This window comes from Haliotis asinina, chromosome 10 (genome assembly GCF_037392515.1).
Source record: "Haliotis asinina isolate JCU_RB_2024 chromosome 10, JCU_Hal_asi_v2, whole genome shotgun sequence".
Lineage (NCBI taxonomy): Eukaryota > Metazoa > Mollusca > Gastropoda > Lepetellida > Haliotidae > Haliotis > Haliotis asinina.
The window spans coordinates 51,993,548-52,014,785 of NC_090289.1; the positions used below are offsets into that span (position 1 = coordinate 51,993,548).

Genomic DNA, 21,238 nt, shown 5'->3' on the forward strand with positions numbered 1-21,238 from the left:
TGAAAAAAGCCCTTGAAATTGGAGTTCAAACGATTCTTTTTATTTCCCCCAGCGCTGGGGGAAAAAAGGTTTCAACAGCTGTGCTGTGCTGTGCTGTGTCCATAACACATGCGCATTGAGAAGGTTTGCGGAGCTTGAAACAGTATGCTGGCCCGGAGTATGGGGTCGTGACCAGTAGTCTAATCTTGGTTGTGTACACAAACCAGTAAATATTCCACTCGTTACATAAAAGAAATCTTGTTGATTGTGATAAGCAACCTCTGTCACAGATAAAGGTCAATGTCTGGTTTATTGACACCTATATGACTGCCTGCTTGTATGATTTTGTTTGACAACTGTATATGAACCCACACTGAAACGACACATCAAGTACAACAAAAGAAGTTGATATCTATGAAGAACCTTACTTTCATGTGATGTCTAAAATGTCCATCTAACAGATCATCTTTCTATACACACAATAAGCCCTCAGTGTATCAGCAAATGAACCAGCCAATCGGATGCCGGCATTACACATGAGTGCACACCCACCATGACTGGGTTTGGTCTCCCGAGGGCTTCGTTTCGAGGGAAGTAAGCCGAAGTACAAAATATTGTACTTTTGAATCGCAATTGTACGCTTATAATTTTGTTTGCTTTTTACAAGCAGCAATGTACATTAGATGGCATGAATAAGTGATAATTGTGTTTTAATTATGTTTGATTTTTTGGTTGCATGTGACCTTTAAAATAGCTGCATGTTATCTCGGGTAGCATTATCATCACACATGCAAATAATTGAGTCAGAACCAGACAATCCAGTGATCAAGAGCAGAAGCATCTTTAAGCAAAGTCGCTTTTTGTGGCAGCATGGGTTGCTGAGGACCTATTCTATCCCAGTTCTTCACGGGGCATGACATGAGACTTAATGTCAAAATGTTCAAGTGTTTAAATGAGTAACAGCAAAGTGATGTTTGATGTATGTTTATTATAATAAAATTTGGGATTATCACAAAACCATAAGTGATAGTTGAGCACATTCAGTGACCTCAGTCTTCCTTTCCTGGCACACCTCACAACAGCAAGAGCTTCAAAGTATACAGTACAAAACTTCCTCTGGAACGTTCAAATTTTGATTACTAGAAATTACATATAGGCCTCTCATCATGCCTTGCAGATGCTCTTAATTTCACCTTAAGCAATGAAGTCCTTGTTTTTTCACAACATGCCACTGCTAAAAATGATGCCACTTTTCTTAAATTCCATGTTTTCAAACTGATATGAGAATATGTAGTACATTTACTTGACATATTGAAACAGAATATAATTAGATTGCCTGATTGGAAGATGTTAACAAAACACATCTGGTTGTGGTACAACTGGAAAAAAAAGGAAAAATCACTTGCTGAATGTCTGCATTGCTGATATACTTAAAACTGAGTTATCCAGCAACAGAACAATAATGACTATTCTCAATGGAAATGAAAAAAAAAGAATAAGATACCCAGAAGTAAAACAGCTGCTACTCTCACTGGAAATGAACAAAATCATGTTTCTAAAGCATGTGCAATATCCATGATGTTGAGTTTGTTTGTTTGTGGACTGCAAGTCTTTGTGTTAAACACTAATGGCACCAGGTAGTTATGATCTAATGGGAGAAAGGAAACTGCTTAAATGCACCCTGACAACTTTTAAAAACCACAGCCCCAAACTACAGACTTCTTTATATGACAGAAATCTGGTAAGCAAGATTTTACAGGTCATGTTGTGCTGACAATGGAGAATTATCATGATTACCCAGCAACAGGTCTTTCCGTCATGAATAGTTTCAACTATGGGAATAAGTAGTTATGGAGAACATCAAGGGAAGCTAGATCCTTTTCCCAGACATAGAATAAATCCATTATCAATATTCTTGTCACTGTCAGCACTTAATGAAGGCCACTCATATACACTGTCTGACAACAGACTACAAGACAACAGAAATCAACTGAAATCACAATATTCAAATTGTTACATCCAGGGACTTCAAAATATGGACATTAAACACTCTAATTCAAGCATGAGATTGAAAAGAAGTCAAATACACTGAAACGCAAAAACAATCAGAGAAATTTGATCTTTCATAATTTAATTCACACTTATACTATGCAAATAAGTACTGGCAGAATATTATTTTGTAAATACACACTAAAATGTTCATTCATGAACAATGACAATGTGGACATTTGCCTTTTGAAAGCAAGTTGTTCTGTAACAGGTTTTATAGCCTTACACAATGACTGAGTATATACTAACTACAGTGGAAGCTTCCAAAACTGGCATCTGTCCAATCTGGCAAGTTGTCAGCACCAGCTTATAATCTCATTCCACCCGTGGCTTGTACATATATCATCAGCTCCATAATCCGGCACATTGTCTAAACTGGATTATTTCTTCAGTCCCAGTGAATGCCGGTTTAGACAGCTTCCACTGTATATACAACAACAATTAAAATAAAAAGTTATCTGCGAGAGGTAAAGGGAAACAGTGGCAGTAACAAACATCTCATCAGGTTCTCATAACTTTATCCACTAACACCAATAAATATGCCAGACACTCTCTGCACCCCTACAGAGCTTTGGTCTTGCAAATAAGTATGTACAACTGGATGCTAACAGAACTTGGGCTATGCCGATTAACACCTGTATCTTTACAGAGCTTTGGTCTTGCAAATAAACATGTACACCTGCATCTTTATGGAACTTGGGTTATGCAAATAAATGTGTACACCTGTATCTTTAAAGAGTTTGGGTCATGCAAATAAACATGTACACCTGTATCTTTTAAGAGCTTGGTTCATGCAAATAAACATGTACACCTGTATCTTTACAGGGTTTGGGTCATGCAAATAATCAAGTACATCTGTACTTTTAGAGGTTGGGTCATGCAAATAAACATATACACCTGTATCTTTACAGGGTTTGGGTCTTGCAAATAAACATGTACACCTGTAATTTTAGCGGTTGGGTCATGGAAATAAACATATACATATATTATTGGTGACAGGCCAGGACTGCCACATTTTGAAAATGACTACTGCTGAGAAGGCCATGTTTCAATTACATGGCTGTAGCTGGTAAAGCCACATTTCCAACAGGTTACAAAAATGTATAATATTGTTTTCACAAGAAATGAATAATCTCTCCTACACACAGCGCAGTGTTTAAAACAGAACGAAACAGGAGTTTATTCTCATAAATCATACAGAATGATGCAGAGAACATAGTCCTTTATCATTCAATTATAGAAATGACTTGCAGCAGTTTTAGAAAAACATGATAGTTTCAATAGCATTGGGCTATAATCTGATTTCAAGCAAGATAAATAACATAAGCGTCACAAATAAGACTATGTTTACAATTTGTACATGTTCTGTTTTCTAGATTAACTGGGAAGTCTGACATTTTGAAGAATACTTTTACTGCTTTTAGTTGGTTGAAATCAGCACTCTGGAGAGTTGATCTAAATTTCATAACGTTATAAAGAATGTTGGGAAAGTTTCAGTTATAGCTTTACACCAGCAGCTGATGATTGTTACTTTTCTGCAGTCTCAGTAAACTTATCCATAGTACACTGAGACGAAGTTTACTTAGACCGTACTTTTCTGTGAACATCAATAGAATATCTGCCCAATTCACTGTAAACCGTAACATTTGGGGTAGATTGTTTTACTTTAAGAACATATTTACCAAACTTTGGGTGCGTTCTTTCCAATCTGATTGAGCTTTCACACTTTCGTACAGTATAGCAGGATTGGTAGGATGTGGGAATGAATCTGATATTTAACACGAGTTCAACAGAGAAAGTCTTGAGTTCATCCAAGATGTTTGGGTTCTCATTTGCCTTAACAACCAAGCTTCTCACGAAGGTAACCCTTGGGTACTTGCAGTTTTTGCAATCGTATGTACTCAATGAGATTTTGATATGGTGTTTGATGGTTAGAGTCAATAGTAGTAGAGTTCAACTCACCTTCGCCATTACTCGGGACTGTGTTGGTTACTTGAACAAACTCGGAATGAATATTTGTTTATTATGTTTTACACATGAAGATTTATTATCATAAGTTATTCCCTTACGTAATATGCCAGAGGGGCCACATCAATTGGCGCTGTTTGTTTCAGAAATGTGGCTCTCCAGGCCTGTAACCATATTTGTAAAGAACCTGGGTGATGCATAATTTATTTGGAGGTATTAGCAAGTATTTGCAAATATGAAAGCTGCCTCACTACCATTTCCTGAAAATATCTGAACATATTCCTGTCTTAATACTCCAGACCTTGAACTTCTTAATGACAATTTCCTGATACCCACCAGTTACACTTGACAAAGTATGAGGGTGACTGTCAGTGACAATGCTATAACCTTGTTTCAAAAGACACTGAATGCTGACTTTGCCCTCTTATTTTTACCAAACCTTTCTTAAAGTAGGACCCCATCCTAAATGAAGCATAGGCCTTATGACCTTGACCTTTCACCTTCACATTACACGTGCCAATGGAATTTAAGGGTTCTGCATGAAACATATACATTGTAGTGAAATGATGCATGCACCATATTCAAAAGAAAGATAACGTTTCATATCATGGACTGATATCCAAATAGTGATACAGTGTCATAGCCAAGATAAAACATAGCAACTAAAAAAGACACTGTGAAATGACCAGATTTTCTACTGAAAAGCAGGATTTCAAGCAAATTAGTGTGAATCACATGGTAATATGCCTTGACAAAAATCTGTAGAGGGTAAGCATGCCTTATAAACAAATTCCAATAAGACCTTAGTCCTGTTTCATGTGACTGGTAACTACCTGGTTTTGAGATTCATAAAGCAAACATTGTACTCCCATGGGTTACAGTTAACGTCTAAGAACATTCTTTGAATCATGTCAGCGAAATTCTGAACTGAACACAAAAACATCCCAACAGAAACTAAGGCACTGAAATATGTCAAGGTCATAGATGCTGTATTGAGTGACGTTTGAACATCCATAAACTGCTTAACTCACTAATAACTGATCTACATGGCTTTGAATTTGGGTGAACATATGGGTTTTGAAAAATATTAACTGAGTAAAACTGATATTTTATACTTACCCTGACTCATGCTTATATGCTTGCCTCCTCCCTCTATGCGAATGATAGTGGAACACTTGGAATCCCTTATAAATCCCTTGAAGAGGATGTAAAAGTACATCCAACCAAGAGTTTCCTCCTTTGCAAACTTTCCGGCCAAAACAGTCTTGTTTGTCAATCTCCCCTCCAATATCATTCAGACTGGAGAAGGCAAGAATATAAGCATGAGTCAGAAGAAGGAAACATTTTGAATTTAGACTAGTCAGAACTGCAAACTGTTCCAAGCCCAGCTGTTCTTTCAACAGTCCAGATGCTGGCAGAATGCTGATTGGCATTATCTTCACCCAACATATTCAATCATGTATGTATGTTAGTATATATACAGACAATAGTTCCATAATAGATGAAAAATTCTTAAATATCATGCAATAAGTCATAAGTACAACAACACATCTGGACATAATAAGGAAATAATGCATCATAAAGTTTGGCTTAGTGTAGGAATACTGATAACTTGATCATCACATTCTTCAATAAAATGTTATTGTACAAATAAGAAACACAAGTTTCCATTTCCTTTTGTCACCTGTTCTTTTTATTGATTCTTAGATGTGCAAGATCCTCTAGTACAAGGTTGATACAAGTTTAGCATCTTGATCATGCTGACGTTATATGATCAAAACATTATCTATTTTATTTATATGACGTGGCTGACTGGCCAAGCAGTGTGGAAGCAATAAAATGGCAAGTTCCAGGAAAGCATGTACACAAAAACACATGCAGCTCCTGGATTGAGACTAAATCATTAGTTGTTTCTGTATGACATAGCATTGTACATGAGTTGTTTTGATGACAATAAAAATATAAAACATGGGGGCAAAATTCAGCTGTCATCGCACTTTCACAAGGTCACTGATCTACCTGTCTGTCTGTCTGTCAAATAAGTCAGCTTTATATTTCCCAAACAATACCTGTAAAGGACAAGGAACATTTCTCTTACGTTATGGATGACTGAAAGCATTGCTGGTTTGTCATAGGTTATTGTTTAACGTCGCACTCAGCAATATTCCAGCTGGCGGCTGACTGAAAGCAAGGTGTATGTTGGTGATGCAGTATTAAAAAACAGTCACTACGGTCACGCTTCCATCAGGGCCTACTTGCACAAAGTGATCATAGAACTGACTAGTGCAAAAGAGAATTCAGATCACGATATGGAAAAGGCCAAGGTGAATGCATGTACTCAGACTTCTGGTGATGTGTCTCCATCACCTCCATTTAGATGTATACAATAAAACAATAAAACACATCACCTAACCTGCTGTTGAAATATGTACATTCTGATAATAAATATTTCAAACCATATTAAAACTTGTAGTCAACAAAAGGACTGGTCGATTTCTCACATTTAAAATGAAGAGTTTGGTATAATGCTGCTATAAATAGCATTTCAGTTATATCACTGCATGTCAGCATAACAAGAGAGGACTTCCAAAAGACAGAGGTTTCAGACATTCACCACATATTAAAACCTATGAGTACAGGTATGGTCCAGACACACCTTAAACATAATTGGGGTGAACTGGGATTTCAGCCTTCAACCCTCTGTTTATTGCATGCCTAGGTGTGCAACTCTGCATAGTGAATTCCGGCACTTCAGAAGACGAGGCTACTTGTGTGACACCATATTTGAAATAAAACTTCATTATGAAAATATAATCCCAAGAGTTGGTCCAATGTCATATTTCAAAGACTGCTAGTCAGTATTGGTATTACTCAAGTAGAGATGGTTTCCTGATCACAAACTGGCATGTACAACTGGTGTAATCACTACATCTATCTAGTTGACACGCTGATAGAACAAGACATATGGTGTCCCGAGAAGTGAACTGTTTTCTGAGGTCAGACAGTCCCGGAAATTCTTGTCCGAGTGAATGCGTATAGATTCATCATCACACTCAAACCATTGCACAGTGGAGGGATCACTATCCACCTCTTTGTCATCTTGCTTATCTTCCTTCACCGGTGACCATTCTGTCTTGATGAAACTGGCAAGAGGTTGCTGAGATGAGACAGGTCCTGAGTCGACACGGACATAAGACAGGTAGTGGCCAGATGATATCGTCACCCCAGCATGTGTCACTATACCGTAGAGGTTGTACCTGCAATACAGAGGCAAGTGTTTTGGATGAGTTTGCATTTGGCACCCATAGTTTCTACTTCTCGGGATATGTGTGAGCAGAGAGAAGGTTACTACCTATGATCAGGTCGACAGCACGGCTTGGGGCACTTGTATCTAAGGCATGGCAGCGACAGGGGGATTGTCACATGGTCATTGATCTTGGACACGCATCCAAACATACTGAAACACAACATAATCAACAATTCAGGGGTTTCCCACGAAAATCACCTAACATGGTCATTGATCTTGGACACGCATCCAAACATACTGAAACACAACATAATCAACAATTCAGAGGTTTCCCACGAAAATCACCTAACATGGTCATTGATCTTGGACTTGCATCCAAACATACTGAAACACAACAAAATCAACAATTCAGAGGTTTCCCACGAAAATCACCTAACATGGTCATTGATCTTGAACACGCATCCAAACATACTGAAACACAACATAATCAACAATTCAGGGGTTTCCCACGAAATTCACCTAACATGGTCATTGATCTTGGACTTGCATCCAAACATACCGAAACACAACAAAATCAACAATTCAGAGGTTTCCCACGAAAATCACCTAACATGGTCATTGATCTTGGACACTCATCCAAACAAACTGAAACACAACAAAATCAACAATTCAGAGGTTTCCCACGAAAATCACCTAACATGGTCAGTGCTACAACATGCTGTTCACTCAAATGTTTAATGTCTGTTGTTGATGATAATGAAGCACAATATAAGTCAAACTTTTGGAGATACACTGAACTTGGCTCTGAGCATCATTTTCAGAAGACAGTAAAATGCCTGAGTTGCATAATGTAGCGTTATACTGGTACTTTTTTGACCCACAAGATAAAGAGAGCACAAGATGTTCAAACAGTATGCTCATAAGTAACAAGTTTACCCTGATGATGCTGAAAATCTTTTGAGATGAAGTGTTAGGATCTCAGGTAGCTGGTCATAGTGGAGAGACCGCTCAGCCTCCACATAGCATCTACACATGTCACAATAGTATTTGTTGTCATCACGCAGACGCTCAACCTCAGTAAATGCTGACATCAGCTTGGACAGGCAGGAGTCATCGTCATCTGAGACATAAAGGATTTACTTTGTAATGTTTGCTGAATCACTGATATTCAATTGCATACCAAATATTTCCTTGACGAAAAACCACACATATTTTCAATGTGAACTTTTCATATGAATATCAGTCACATAGTACTTTTGTCTGTCTGGCATAAAAAAAAAAAAAAAATGCTGTCTTTCCGATTACCTACCCTTGTATTCTGCCAACCTTACTTGATGAGCTCTTTGATACCATTGTTTTTTTCCTGGCACAGACAGACATGAGAGAGTAAAAGAGACAGAGGAAGTTGGCATAATGGTCGCAAGCTTAACTGAATAAACAGGTACACATTGATAAATCTTATTAGTTCCTAGTTTACTTAAAATTAAAGCTAAAAAAAGAGAGAAAATAATCCTACCTACCCTTAATTTTAAAGAGGTGTAATCAGATTTTTTTGTGTGCCTTAGTTTGCACACCAACACATATGCATATACCTTTACTCAAAAACCTGCTAGGTCACATTAGAAACTCATTATCAGTGTAGATGCAACAGCAAACTATTCTTCAGTTGATGACTATGAATACATATCAAACATGTTGATTTATTAATGATATTGACAAACACAGGGCGGTGCGGTAACCTAGTGGTTAAAGTGTTTGCTTGTCCCACCAAAGACCCTGGTTTGATTTCCCTTGTGAATACGTGTGAGGCCCATTTCTGGTGTCCGCCGTGGCGATATTGCTGAAATATTGCAAAAAGGGGCACAAAACTAACCCACAACAATTACATGACGACTTGATTTTTCAAGCAAACAACATCATCAATGGTGAAATTCACTTCCAATAAGTTTGTGTGTAATGCAGAGGTGTCACCATTCTCTGAACAGTAATTACCGGAATCCTCATCATGTTCCTCCTCATCATCTGACTTCTGCTCTCGCCTCAAGGGAACACTGACATCCTGAAACTCCTCCTTCCTCTCACGAAAAAACTCACACTCCAGGCACCTGGTTCTCAACATCATCGTTCCCTGAAAAAGCTTTTCTACAAAGTCCATTTTTGGTAACTTGTGGCCAGATAGGTACTTCATGGCCAACTGAGCACTGACTGACTTCTGGGGGCTATCACACACCCGGTCACACTTTTCAACTTTCACAGACAAGGGTTTCACTGGAACTGATTTAAGATGTCCTAAAGAGTCATCATCACTATCATCTAGGTTATTTGAATCATCCTCATCTATATCAAAGTTAACTTGCCGTTTTGCTGGGCTGAGAATATTCATGGCTATTGTGGCCTTCACACTTTTCAGAGGACTGTTACACACATGATCACACTTCTGTAACTTTAACATAGGCTGCTTCACATCCACTGATCCGTTCCTGTCATCAGACTTTGATGGTGACTTACAGGTCATTTGGGAAAAGTCCTGACTTAATTTGGATGGTGACTTTACACACATTTCAGATTTCCTAGGAGAAGCATTTAGCTTTGGAAAAGAAACTTCATCTTCATCCATCATGTCATCAGATTCATCCTCCACAGTTTGAGGTTCTTGTTTGACACTGACAGTGTCAGTGCCCACTGCTTCAGGTTCTTTCTTAACAACTCTTCCTCTCATACCAAGCCTCCGCCCTGACTTAGTTAACATGGACAATATACTTCGCTGAGATTTATCACCCCCACAATGAGGAGCTTCAGAACAGGTCTTCTTAGGGCCATCTTCACTGGATGTAACAAGCTGAATGTTCTTCCTTCGTCTACATTTCTTGTGATCTCCAGTATCTGCAACATCATCACATTTTTCTTTGCTTTCATTTTCAAAATCATCCTTGGATGCTCCTGAGTCATCCCTTCCTTTTGATCGTCTCTTTCTTCCTTTCTTAACAGGTTCAGAAGTTTTCATTTCTGACAAAGCCTTGGAACTGGACTTTTCTGGATGTTCGTTGACATCATTGTCAAATGTAGAAACACCTTTGGCCGGATCCTCCACTCTTGGTAGAGATTTTGAACGAGAGCGGCTACGTTTCCGATTCTTGTTGCATGATACTGTTACACTTCCTTCTGCTGAGAGTTCACACACTTTTGAGCCACATATTTCATGTCCTCCATTGGTCATCACCATACCATCCACTTCATCAGTCATTTCCCCATTGAACAGCTGGGTCTTGACAGTTTCCTTTGATAGACTATCACCACTTCCATTAACAGGAGGCTTACTAACAGTGGATGATGGCTTCTCACATTTCTTCCCAGCTGCCAGGAAGCGTTGCATGATGGGATTGATTGGAGCAAGTTGAGCTGGCATTAGACTGATGGGTATTGAGGCTATAAGGTCCAGCTGAGTCTGATGGAGTTCCTTCTCAGCATCTTCTAGATAACACAGCAGGCATCTTAGCAGCTCCTGGGCATCATGCTGCAGGTTGCCCTCGAACATTGGATTAAACTCTCTGCAGAACAAATATTTTGAAGGTTGAAAAATTTGGAAATACTTAGGGGCAAGCGTGAAGAGTTGAATGCTTTTCAAAACGTATATCAGTTTAAGCAACAGACTTTACATGGGAGGAATGTGAAAGATATTGTGAAAGTTCACTGCTTTTTCTTTAAGTAATAATTCCTTCCTTAAGTGTAAATGGTAAGATTTAGATGGATAATGTAGTGAGCTAGCTTAACACTTAGTATGTTAAAATGGAATGTTCAGAAGTACAGACATAACATTCTATTCTGTTTGAAGAGCATGCACATAAGGTATAGTTAAGTTCACTGCTTCGGTGAAACTCACGAGCAACACAATGACAATGGCATCCAAGAGACATACTTTCTTATGAACTGACCGTATAATATCCAGCACTTTGTCTGGTTTGACAGCCATACTCGTAACATCTGCACTGGCTATCTCACAATATCTCTCCTCTCTCTTCTCCATGTTTTTGTACAGCTGAAAACAATCAGTCACAGTGGGGTTGGAGCACTTACATACATGAACAGGAGCTTGATAAAACTCCAGGTGACCTTGTTATATCTACAACAATCATTGTCACTAAGGTGACATGTCATCAAATTAAACTTAAAAAGAAATGAAAATGAAGGTCGTAGTCTAAGCTGAAGTAAAATGTCAACAAAAACATTATTCTCAAACTCTCTCTTGTGCTGTAGTTGTTCAAACACATTATTTTGATAAGTCACTTAGACCTTGACCAGTGTATGAAACACCTAAAAAACAGTCACTGTGACCTTGAAAATTAAATGAAAGTCACCAAAATTGACTGGGCCCTGCACCTTCCCTTGATAGAGCTTGGTGTTGAATATGAAGAGAACCCAGTGAACGGTTCTTGAGATATCTTGCTGACACGGTAAAATGCTAAAGTCCCCTTGTGACCTTGAGATGAAGGTCAAGCTCACCAAACCTGACTGAGACCTTTCTTTTACTGTGATAAACCTAGACAACAAATATGAAAAGAATCTAGCAGCACTGTGGGAGCATGTGACTAAGCCAAGCACCAGTGGTTCCTTACCCTTGAGCACCACTTGGTCAGCATCCAACCAGCCCATATCAGTCACCTCTTAAAACATCAGGGCTATTCCACGACAATGTCAAGAAGACTTGGAATACTCTGATATAGGATGGATTAATGAAGGCAGTACTACATAAGAGCCCCAGACTCATTCTGACACCATTTTCATTTCTATTTTCATGTTTTATGAGTAAACTCTCAACCTTGAACAGTTGCTTGACCAACTCAAGTGCGAGAGGTGGTTCTTTCTCCTCCTCTGTTTCTGTGGCCTCTTTATGACGTTTCATCGTCTTCTCAACCACAATGATCTCCCGATACAACTCTCCAAGACCATCCAGGAATCCTGGGGTGTATCGCAGAATCTGGAGCACACTGTTCAGGAAGCAGGTGTTGCCTACAACATGGGATACTACGATCAGGGAGTGGTCATTACATCGGTGTATGAGTGGAAATGGGGTTAATGATTAGTTCAATGATCATTGCAGTTCTACATGGACATGCATCCGTGGCGCGGCTTGTATTAATAGGCACTAATGCGCATCGAGATACCATGTGGCAGTTTAAGGTGGATTTATTGCTCACAAACAGAAGACTGACTCTTGGGAGTTAATGGACTAAACAAACTGTTTCTACCCTTTGCAAAATAAACTTGAAGCTTGAAGTTTTATTTTGACTGAACTAACTGGTCTCTCAGTCCAATCAAAATCACATAACGAAATTAACATAGAGCTAAAAAACAACACAAAACGGTTACTGGTGACATTGTGAAATTCCAACCTACTCTGGCAAGGGTTGAAATGGACCTCTACAGACAGTTAACTTTCTTGCCTATTGGTAATAAGCACCATTGTTTAGGTGCACTATCTTGTTTATTGTACCTACCCAAGTTCTCAAGGGATGCTACAGGTGGTACAGTTGACCCTTCATCTGGTGCAAAACTTTCGGACTGGTTTACTAGGTCCTCAGTGGTGTTGCCATCATGGGTCTGAACTGGCTCAGCTTCCTCCGATCTATGACAGATGGCGTGAGTGAGCATGGATTTGAGCTACTGTTAGCATTATTCCAGCAATATCATGGCAAGGGACATCAGAAAATGGGTTCACACACTGTATCTATCTGGGGAACCAACTCTGTGTCTTCAGCGTGACGAGTGGACACTTTAACCAGATCGCGACTTCACTGCCCCAAACACTTTCAAATCAAATCAGTCATATGATTCATTCTTTGTTCATACTGAACAATCAATATCAAAGTTTTTACACATTTAGAACTTCAGAACAGCAAAATTTTGAGTCATTTGTTGGCAATTTTATTCTGCTGGTGTTTGAAACAAACTGTGAAAAGTTTAAATCTTTATGATAACCTCTGACTGAGATATGTATATTCCACCAATTTTTCGACTAAAACTTCAGTTGGGACAAAAGATGGTGTTTTACGTTAATTTTAGAAAAAAGGAGAATGAATGAATTAAACTTAAATGAGAATACCGAAGTTGAAAAAATTGCTGATGCTCAAAGAAAACAGCCAAAACTGAATCTTTGTCTCTACTGTTGTTAAAGCATATGCATACATGCCTTTAAAAATGTCAACCCTGGGTCCAAAGCATGAAAAGGAAATGGATCAATTACAATCTTCCTAACTGCCCAACCAAAACAAACATATTTATCATCTTCTTGAGACATCTTGTTTCATAAAAAGTTACACCTGTATCCCTATAGACTACTATGTATCCTCGGACAGTGCAGTCCCCTTAGTTTTTATTGTAAGAGGGATTCAGAAATAAAATGTAAATTACAAAAGAATAATCTTCCTGAGACATTTACTTCCAGATCTGAATAAAATATGAGGATAGGAAATAGCTGAGATTAGATGAAAATAAGAGAGTTGATTGAAATGGTTTTCACTAACTAGTCTCAAATTAATTCTACATGGTCAGTGCTCTAACATGTATTAATGACTTGATATCATACATTCAAATTAATTGCTATCTCAGAAAATAAGGTATCTTACTCAAGAATAGAAAAATAAATCAGTTTGGGGGACTTTGCAGCATAAATGTTTTGACTGCGTTACTGAAGCTACCTTTCACATATATCTTGTGGGGTGGTTCCCTGGAATCCATGTGAGTCATCAACAGCAGCTGTAGCAGAACTTGCATTCTTCCCCTTTCCTTTCAATGACAGACGAGGCCTCTTTCTGACCTGCCCATGATTGTCATCATCAGCAACAACCATACCTACTGGCACCACCTAGAGACTTGGATCTGGCAACTGGACCAAACAGAAGCTTTTGTGAAAACATATTTCATAAATGTTAATAATATAAGTAATTAATTTTTGCAATGGTACCAACCACTACTGCTGTCAAATGTAAAAGCATTAACCTAAATTTAAGGCTCGACAGTTATTAATTTCCAAGCCTTCATTTATCAGTTAGTGACTAAACTGAATGAGACGCCACTGCAGTTTTCCAGATATCACATCTATGTCAGCTTGAGATGATAGTCATCTGGCTTATCAAAGGGCTGCAACTCTGCATATCAACTGGGTTACCTGAGCCAGCCATTCTGTCAAATTGTTAAAGTAATGACAGAACCTCAAAACTCACAGTCACCTGACTCTACCCTATGACATAATCCTTAACAAATGTTGTATTACTGATAAATGGTGCCCTTAACACATATCCCTAATAACACTGATGAATTCACGGCTTGTTATTGTCTTTCAGTACCTGAAGAACTGTAAATATATATGGTAAGAGTTCTGCCTGTATCACCTCCCTTCCCCCCTTAAATTTCATTCAGTAAAATCATAAGACCTGAATATATATTCCTCATCTGATAATAATGAGTTTTTAACATGATTCCTTCATTTTATCTAATATATCCCAAAGCAAGCTGAATTTGACATTCTTAGGATTTTGAGGATTGCACTGCTGGTGCTATTTTGGGGAAGTATGTGCGCGATCTGTGTTCACAAACAGTTCCATCGGTAGGGCTGATGTCCAGTTCCTTTCATGGGACGTTTTATTGACAATTGAAACCCGGAAGTTAAGTTATGTTAAGAGCAAACAAACATCAATATTATTTACCCGAGATCGTTAATACCACTTCAGATGCAAAATCGGTTGCCTATATAACAAAAAGTAGCGAGCGAAATTCAGCAATATCAGTCGTCTACTAGCCGTATGCATAAAACAGGAAGCCACATGATCAAAACACTCTCTGGCAGTGTGGAGGTAAAAGTATGGCTCATCGTCGAAAACACATACAAAATACCAGGATGTGGCAAGTGGCTGCAGTTTTGCTGATACAGTGTCATCAACACAATTTTTGTAAGAAACGTGTGATATTTTTGTGTGTAACAGTTGCATATATCTTTATCACTCAAGGTTAGCAAAATCAAAACTTTACATGATATTAATAATAAAAATTACATTTTTGTGCTAGAGTGCAGTATACTTGGGCGCAATACCTGGGGACTACTGAGCGCTTGCTAACGAACACGTTGCTGTATCCTTAGTCCTTGGACACCTCTCTTCTAGATCCTTAGCCCTTGAGCACCCCCCTTCTAGATCCTTAGGGTTAGTGTGTAAAGGTTAGGGTTGGCTTACCTTTTTGCGAGTATATCCATCCGAAAAAAATCGGAAAAAATTACGCCCTACTCCCCGTTTCTGTCTTACATCGTCGAAAACCCATAACACTGGGATGCTTAAAATACATATCTAACTTATGAAAACGACACTCTAAGAACGTTTTCCTGAATGTTAAAACTTAGGTGGCATACGGGCGAAACTCTTTCCTCATTCTTATGACAAAGCATGGTGGTATTAGGCCTATGCTATTTAATATTAGCTGAAAACAACAAAATTAATGGAAGAGAACGGTATTGGCTGTTTGCCATCTTTGTAAACCTGAAGACGTGTATGGTTTTCATCATCTGCTCAACTACTCTGTCTTTTCAATAGGTGATTAAAACGGAATATGTGAATTCAACAGTCTGGCAGTCCTTTTATCTTTCAACGTGTGGGATCCATCAAAATACTAAAGCCGTGTTACCCAATGACGGAAATTGTCCTTCGTGTGTTTCCAATAAAAGATTCCACATAATTTGTAGCCACTGTTTTCTCTCTAAGTTCCCATCATAAATAATATCGTATTTTAGTTGTGAAGTACCGTCTATACTGTATAACATTATCATATACCATTGTTGAAACAGTTCTTACTTACCACCGGTTTCAATAAGTCATGAAAGTTGTCAACATTTTGTGCAAAAAGAACCTGCCGCGCTAAATGTAATTATTTGACTAGACAAAGTTTCGTATATGCCTCTATATCCTTTTTCAAAAACGTCACATGCATCAATCGATTAAAAATAAATCACACTGAATATCAATGTTGATTGATATGGATATTTCAAAGTTGTCAATTGTAATTCAGTTATTTTCGTAGCCGTGATAATTTGTAGTATTTGTAAACGCACTGTTGTTGTAAGTGCTTGTAGTGTGAGTGATGATATAAAAAAAACTTAACTGCTGGTATTTACACAATTATTAATTTGTTTTGTTTTAATGTTACATGTTATTTGGTAAAGATAGTACAAATGTTGGCAATGTTTAGTGTAGATATTTTAAATTAGTAGTCAAAAAGTGTTATAAGTTGTACCATTATAAGCCGTGACGAAAACATAACTTCCGGTAACGAATACGCGAATGTCCTCCTTGCGTGCTGTCTGCTAGCGAACTGTCAAGTTACGACCAAAATTGATTGCAGGCTGAATTTCGATTTTTTAGGTAAGAAATTTCTTCGAAAGTATTTATGTGGATTATGGGTAGTAACGTATTCAAGCTTAACCGCGAAATGAAAAAGATCAAATCGGGAAGGGAAAAGCACCACAGTGTTATTCATCTATTCATAGGCACAGCCTGACACAGGCACACATAATAGTCATTACAAGAGACTTTACGTACCATCTGTTATGTAAAATGAAATATTGTTAATATAATTTTCATTTAAATTTCATTGTCACTTGTGACAATTGATTGGACGAACATTAGAATCAAACGAAGTGTTCAGTAGCTATTTTCTTTTCAAGCGTATGACTTATTCATAGACACGTGTGACTTATAGTTAGGTTGCTGTTTATTAATGTAGGCCAGAACTGGAAGAAATACAGAAACCTGAGCTCATGTGAGTCATAATTGTATATCATGCAGCATTTGAAATAAATAATCGAATCGCCGGCCCAGTGCTCATGTTATTGCATCGGGCCGGCAGTTATATCTTCAGGCATTTGTGGCCTTCAGTAAATTGGCTGTCTTTTTCAACCACTGGAATCTTTCCCTTGCTTTTCCCGTTTATTAGCGCTCAAGAATCATCCATGATCCATCATGTTATGTTAGCTTACAGTTTTTCCTGGTACTTTAGCGCATAGTGTAAGGAATTGTAAACAACAGACTTTAACAAATAAAAAAAGTCTCTTCTCTATAGTGTTTGCTACCTGATTTTGTAAAAAAAAGTGTGAAACTCTGTGACCAGTGTAGTCTATTTTGTTTCTGTTGGTTTGACTTCAACAAAATTGGTCAGGAAACTTCATTCAGGACCTGCAGATTTTGAAGCCTTCAGGTGGCAGCAAACCCTGATGGCCAACTGGCAAATTAAGGAGTTGCAAAAACTGATATCATGTTTAAGAACTCAGACTACTTGTCTGACTATGTTGAATGTATGTGTCTGGTCTCATCTATTTCGACCATAGTGACGTTATCGTACATTGTTACAGCTTATGTCAGTTTTGCGTTTAAGATGTGTGAGATATCAGTCTTGACATAAGATGACAGCTGAATCACACGTCTTCACCATATGCTACATACCTCTGGGATAGGTATTTGAGAGGTAATGCATTATTCATGTGTAAAGCTGTCTCCATCTTAGAGCAAACATGCCACCATTTCCCTTCCCCCTTCTACACTCTTTAGGCTTTGATTCACCTTTACAGTGGTTCAGGTGTTTGAGGAAACAGTAAATTCTGTCATCTGTTGAAAAAATGGCTGCTGCACTAGTGCATGATAAAGGTTAGGCCATAGAAATATTCTTGCTCATCACTTTTTTCCAGAAGATATGGGTCAGATGGGCAGATTTTATATTTGCATTTTATTTCATGCCCCAAGCCACTTGATTTCTGTGAAAATTTACACCTTTGCTCTAATAGAACATCAGAACTTGGAAGTTTAAAAACATCATGGACATTTTGAATATCATAGTTGCATTTTCTCTGGTGGGAATAATTTAAAAAAATGTTTGGGTTGGGTCAAAAGTTTAGGTTGGTAATGAGAACCATGAATATTTTTATATATGTCCTGAACAGTTAGTGTAGTAATCATTATGGATGCAGCTGCAACTGTTACATTTCTATGAGATACAGTATTGTGCTCAGGGATGTCAGTGTAAATATATTTTCAGTCATCTAGAACTGTGTTGTTGTTTCAGAATCACAATGTATGATGGTGAAGCTGACCCTGTTGTGGACAATGGTTTCCAGGAATACAACAGCTTCAGTGAGAAAAGTGTCCGACTGGGTGTGTATAACACGCTGAAAATGTGATGTCATTTTCTTGGAAATGTTGGCATCATCATCCATTGCCAATGTATTGTATAACAATGTTACTGTCAAACACTGCCATGTCAAACATGCAGACTTGAAGTAAATGTTTCTTCCCCGTGCACTCCTTTTCTTTTCAGCATCTTTTTTTAATCAAATAGCCTTGGATAACTTATTTATTTTTGTATGTCTCTTTAACTGGAGCATATCTGTGTTTGACCATATAAGTATGCAGGATCTTTTATCATGGGGATTAATACAAATGTGATCACAACATCTCATATGTTATATAGTGCATACGGTGCTTTCTTTACCGTGAGTAACCATCTCTGAAGAATGACTTACTTTTGTGTTGCAAACATTGTATGTGTGTGAAAAAGTGAAATGTACGCACGTTCCCTTCATACTGCCGTAGAAAGTCTGGGATTCTTATTCAAGACATGTGTAGAGCTGATGTCTCCATTCATCCTCGATATCTCCAGGGTATGCGTTCTGATAACTCTCCACTATACCCAGGATGCATCTACATCTGGTAGATGAATTTACTACCTCTCTTGGCTGCTATTTTATCCAATCATTATCAGCCTGATAGTTTTATTACCTCCCTTTGCTGGATCCTCATTCTCACAGTAGCCAGTCAGCTAAATCGTCTTTACACAGGTTTGTTCGCAGTGAGACTCAGATTTTGTTGAAATCATACACACAAATTGACAGGTCCGAAATTTTAAGATATGCAAGAGCTCCTTTATACCTCATTGATGGTACCTCTGCATCATTTGTTTTGCCAAGTTTAATGGGTCAGATATTTTAAAAAGCGAGAGTGAGTTCAGATTGGTTCTCTGAACATCCCAGCGTAGATACCTGATTGGATAAAATAGCAGCTAAGAGAGGTAGTAAATTCATTGGACGTAGATGCATCCAGGGTATAGTGAAGAGTTATCAGAACATATACCCTGAAGGTATTGAGGATGGTCTTCAGAGTCTGTAGCTAGTCCTGCTAGAACAAGACAAACATGTTCATCATGTTTATTTTTTCCATAAGATATTATTCAGTTCCATTTTGTTGCAAAACTGAAACAATGTCACCTGGTTGAGCATTATGAGCCTCAAATGCTGTTAGTCAGTGAGGATTATGGGCATTTGATTTTACTTGTCCTTGACACAATTTGGTAGTCTCAGACTTTGGGACTAGCATTAATTTGTTATATGTGTCCAGACAATTTTGAATAAATTAACACTTAACATACAGTAAATGGAATGATCTAAAGAAATATTACAACCTTCCACAGTATTAGTGCATTGAAGTTTTGAAAATATTATATAGTTGTCTTTTTGTTAGTTTCTTTATAAAATCTATTTCCAAAATGTGTGTGGTATGAGGTCAATACCATTATGAAAAACAGAAGATGACCTACTCACTGATACACTTTTGAATTATGAAGATTATGCAATGACTATGGCTTGAAATTAATTTTGTCCATTTTGATGTTTGTTAGTTCCTTTTGAACTTTGCATTAACAATGCATTTACATGAACACACGTTTATTGAACAAAACCATGTATCAGTCAATAATGGTAATGTCAAAGAGTAAGTGTCACTGTTTGAAACAAACTAGATGGGTTAAAGCATATAAATTATAGACAGCTTCATGAAGGTGATCCTATTATTCTTACAATACATCAAAAACTTCCATTACAAAACCAATGCCAGTTTGTGGTTAATGAAGTAATTCGATGGTGACACAACCTGCCTATGTGTACCAAGTTAATCAATGATTTTTTTACACCAGCAACAGCTTCTCGGTTGATTTGTTCCACCAGCTGTTGCAGCAGTTTCATGATGTGCTTGCTGCAATTAGAGCACACAAGGACTTCGGTGTAATTGGCAATTAGTTAGCTCAAACCTGCCATGGTCACCATTCCAAAACTCTTTCACATGTCACTCTATATTTTATTAGTGAGTGTGAGCAAATAAAGTGATCTTGTCTGTGTTTTGTCTCAGATTAACAACTGTATTAATAAGCATGTGTATTTGTATCAGTATGTAGCATTTTCTGGATTCAAACTGACAATTACCAATGCACTGATGCACAATGAATTTGAAACACAATCTACCTTCTCATTGTGATGAGTCTACTATTTATCATTCTTTTCAAAGGAGGTCCTCCTCTCAGTACATTAGAATTTCCATTTTTAATTCCTACAACAGTTGTACCTATATTTTTCAATAAGATATTTACAAAACAAAGAACTTGTATTTGTCTGCTGAGAACACTCATACTGGGCTCTTGTCATGAACCTCGGACATCACTTATCATGCTGTTGTATTTGTGTCGGGACGTGTGCATGGGTTCAGTGATTCTTCCTACTTGAAACACTGACTATGAGTGATAAAGAAGCATAGGAATAGGCGGCAATAGGGATGGGTTGGGGTTGGCGGGGGTTCTTAGCCAACCTCGCAGTAGGCCTTTGGTCAGAGAACGAAGCGAACCTCCACATAAATGTGTTAAGAGTTGAGTGTGATCTGGATGGTGTGTGAACACTTTGTTGATCATGTTCACACGCAGCCATGTGGTTCATTTGGGAAAGGACAGTCAAACGGCGATATATGTGTATCCTGAAGCAAGGTGGTGATCTTCATCAGAAGCAGTTCTGCGAAGTTGCGATCAGTTCAGTATTTAAGAGATCCTGTGTATCTCCCAGGGTGAACAACGTCTGTCCGACTGATCAGCGGATTTGTCCCCCCCCCCCCGTGGATTTCTAAGTCCTTCTTGACTGAATGTCAG

The 21,238-nt window shown here is 38.1% G+C and overlaps 2 protein-coding genes across 4 annotated transcripts in view; one reads left to right on the forward strand and one right to left on the reverse strand.

Moving 5' to 3' along the window:
• Positions 1-5,660: 5,660 nt before the first annotated feature.
• Positions 5,661-16,302, reverse strand: LOC137298310 (ubiquitin carboxyl-terminal hydrolase 1-like). Of its 2 annotated transcripts, none has more exons than XM_067830509.1 (9): positions 16,085-16,302; positions 13,939-14,126; positions 12,739-12,866; positions 12,060-12,250; positions 11,176-11,279; positions 9,236-10,791; positions 8,180-8,363; positions 7,349-7,453; positions 5,661-7,253 (listed from the first exon to the last, which is right to left on the reverse strand). In XM_067830509.1, the coding sequence occupies exons 2-9, from the start codon at positions 14,088-14,090 to the stop codon at positions 6,932-6,934; spliced, it is 2,742 nt and encodes a 913-aa protein (XP_067686610.1). In that variant the 5' UTR covers positions 14,091-14,126; positions 16,085-16,302; the 3' UTR covers positions 5,661-6,931. The 2 variants fall into 2 exon arrangements, with proteins under 2 accessions (XP_067686610.1, XP_067686611.1); XM_067830510.1 differs by having other exon boundaries at positions 13,939-14,119; positions 16,085-16,145.
• Positions 16,303-16,531: 229 nt separating this feature from the next.
• LOC137298825 (protein lifeguard 1-like) overlaps positions 16,532-21,238 on the forward strand; it is a 36,126-nt gene continuing 31,419 nt past the window's right edge. The window contains exons 1-2 of one of the 2 annotated variants that reach the window (XM_067831107.1): positions 16,532-16,647; positions 18,341-18,429. In XM_067831107.1, the coding sequence (XP_067687208.1) occupies positions 18,348-18,429 (82 nt within the window). In that variant the 5' untranslated portion in view covers positions 16,532-16,647; positions 18,341-18,347. Of the gene's footprint in view, positions 16,648-18,337; positions 18,430-21,238 lie in introns of those variants that run through there. The other variant, XM_067831108.1, reaches the window with a different exon arrangement.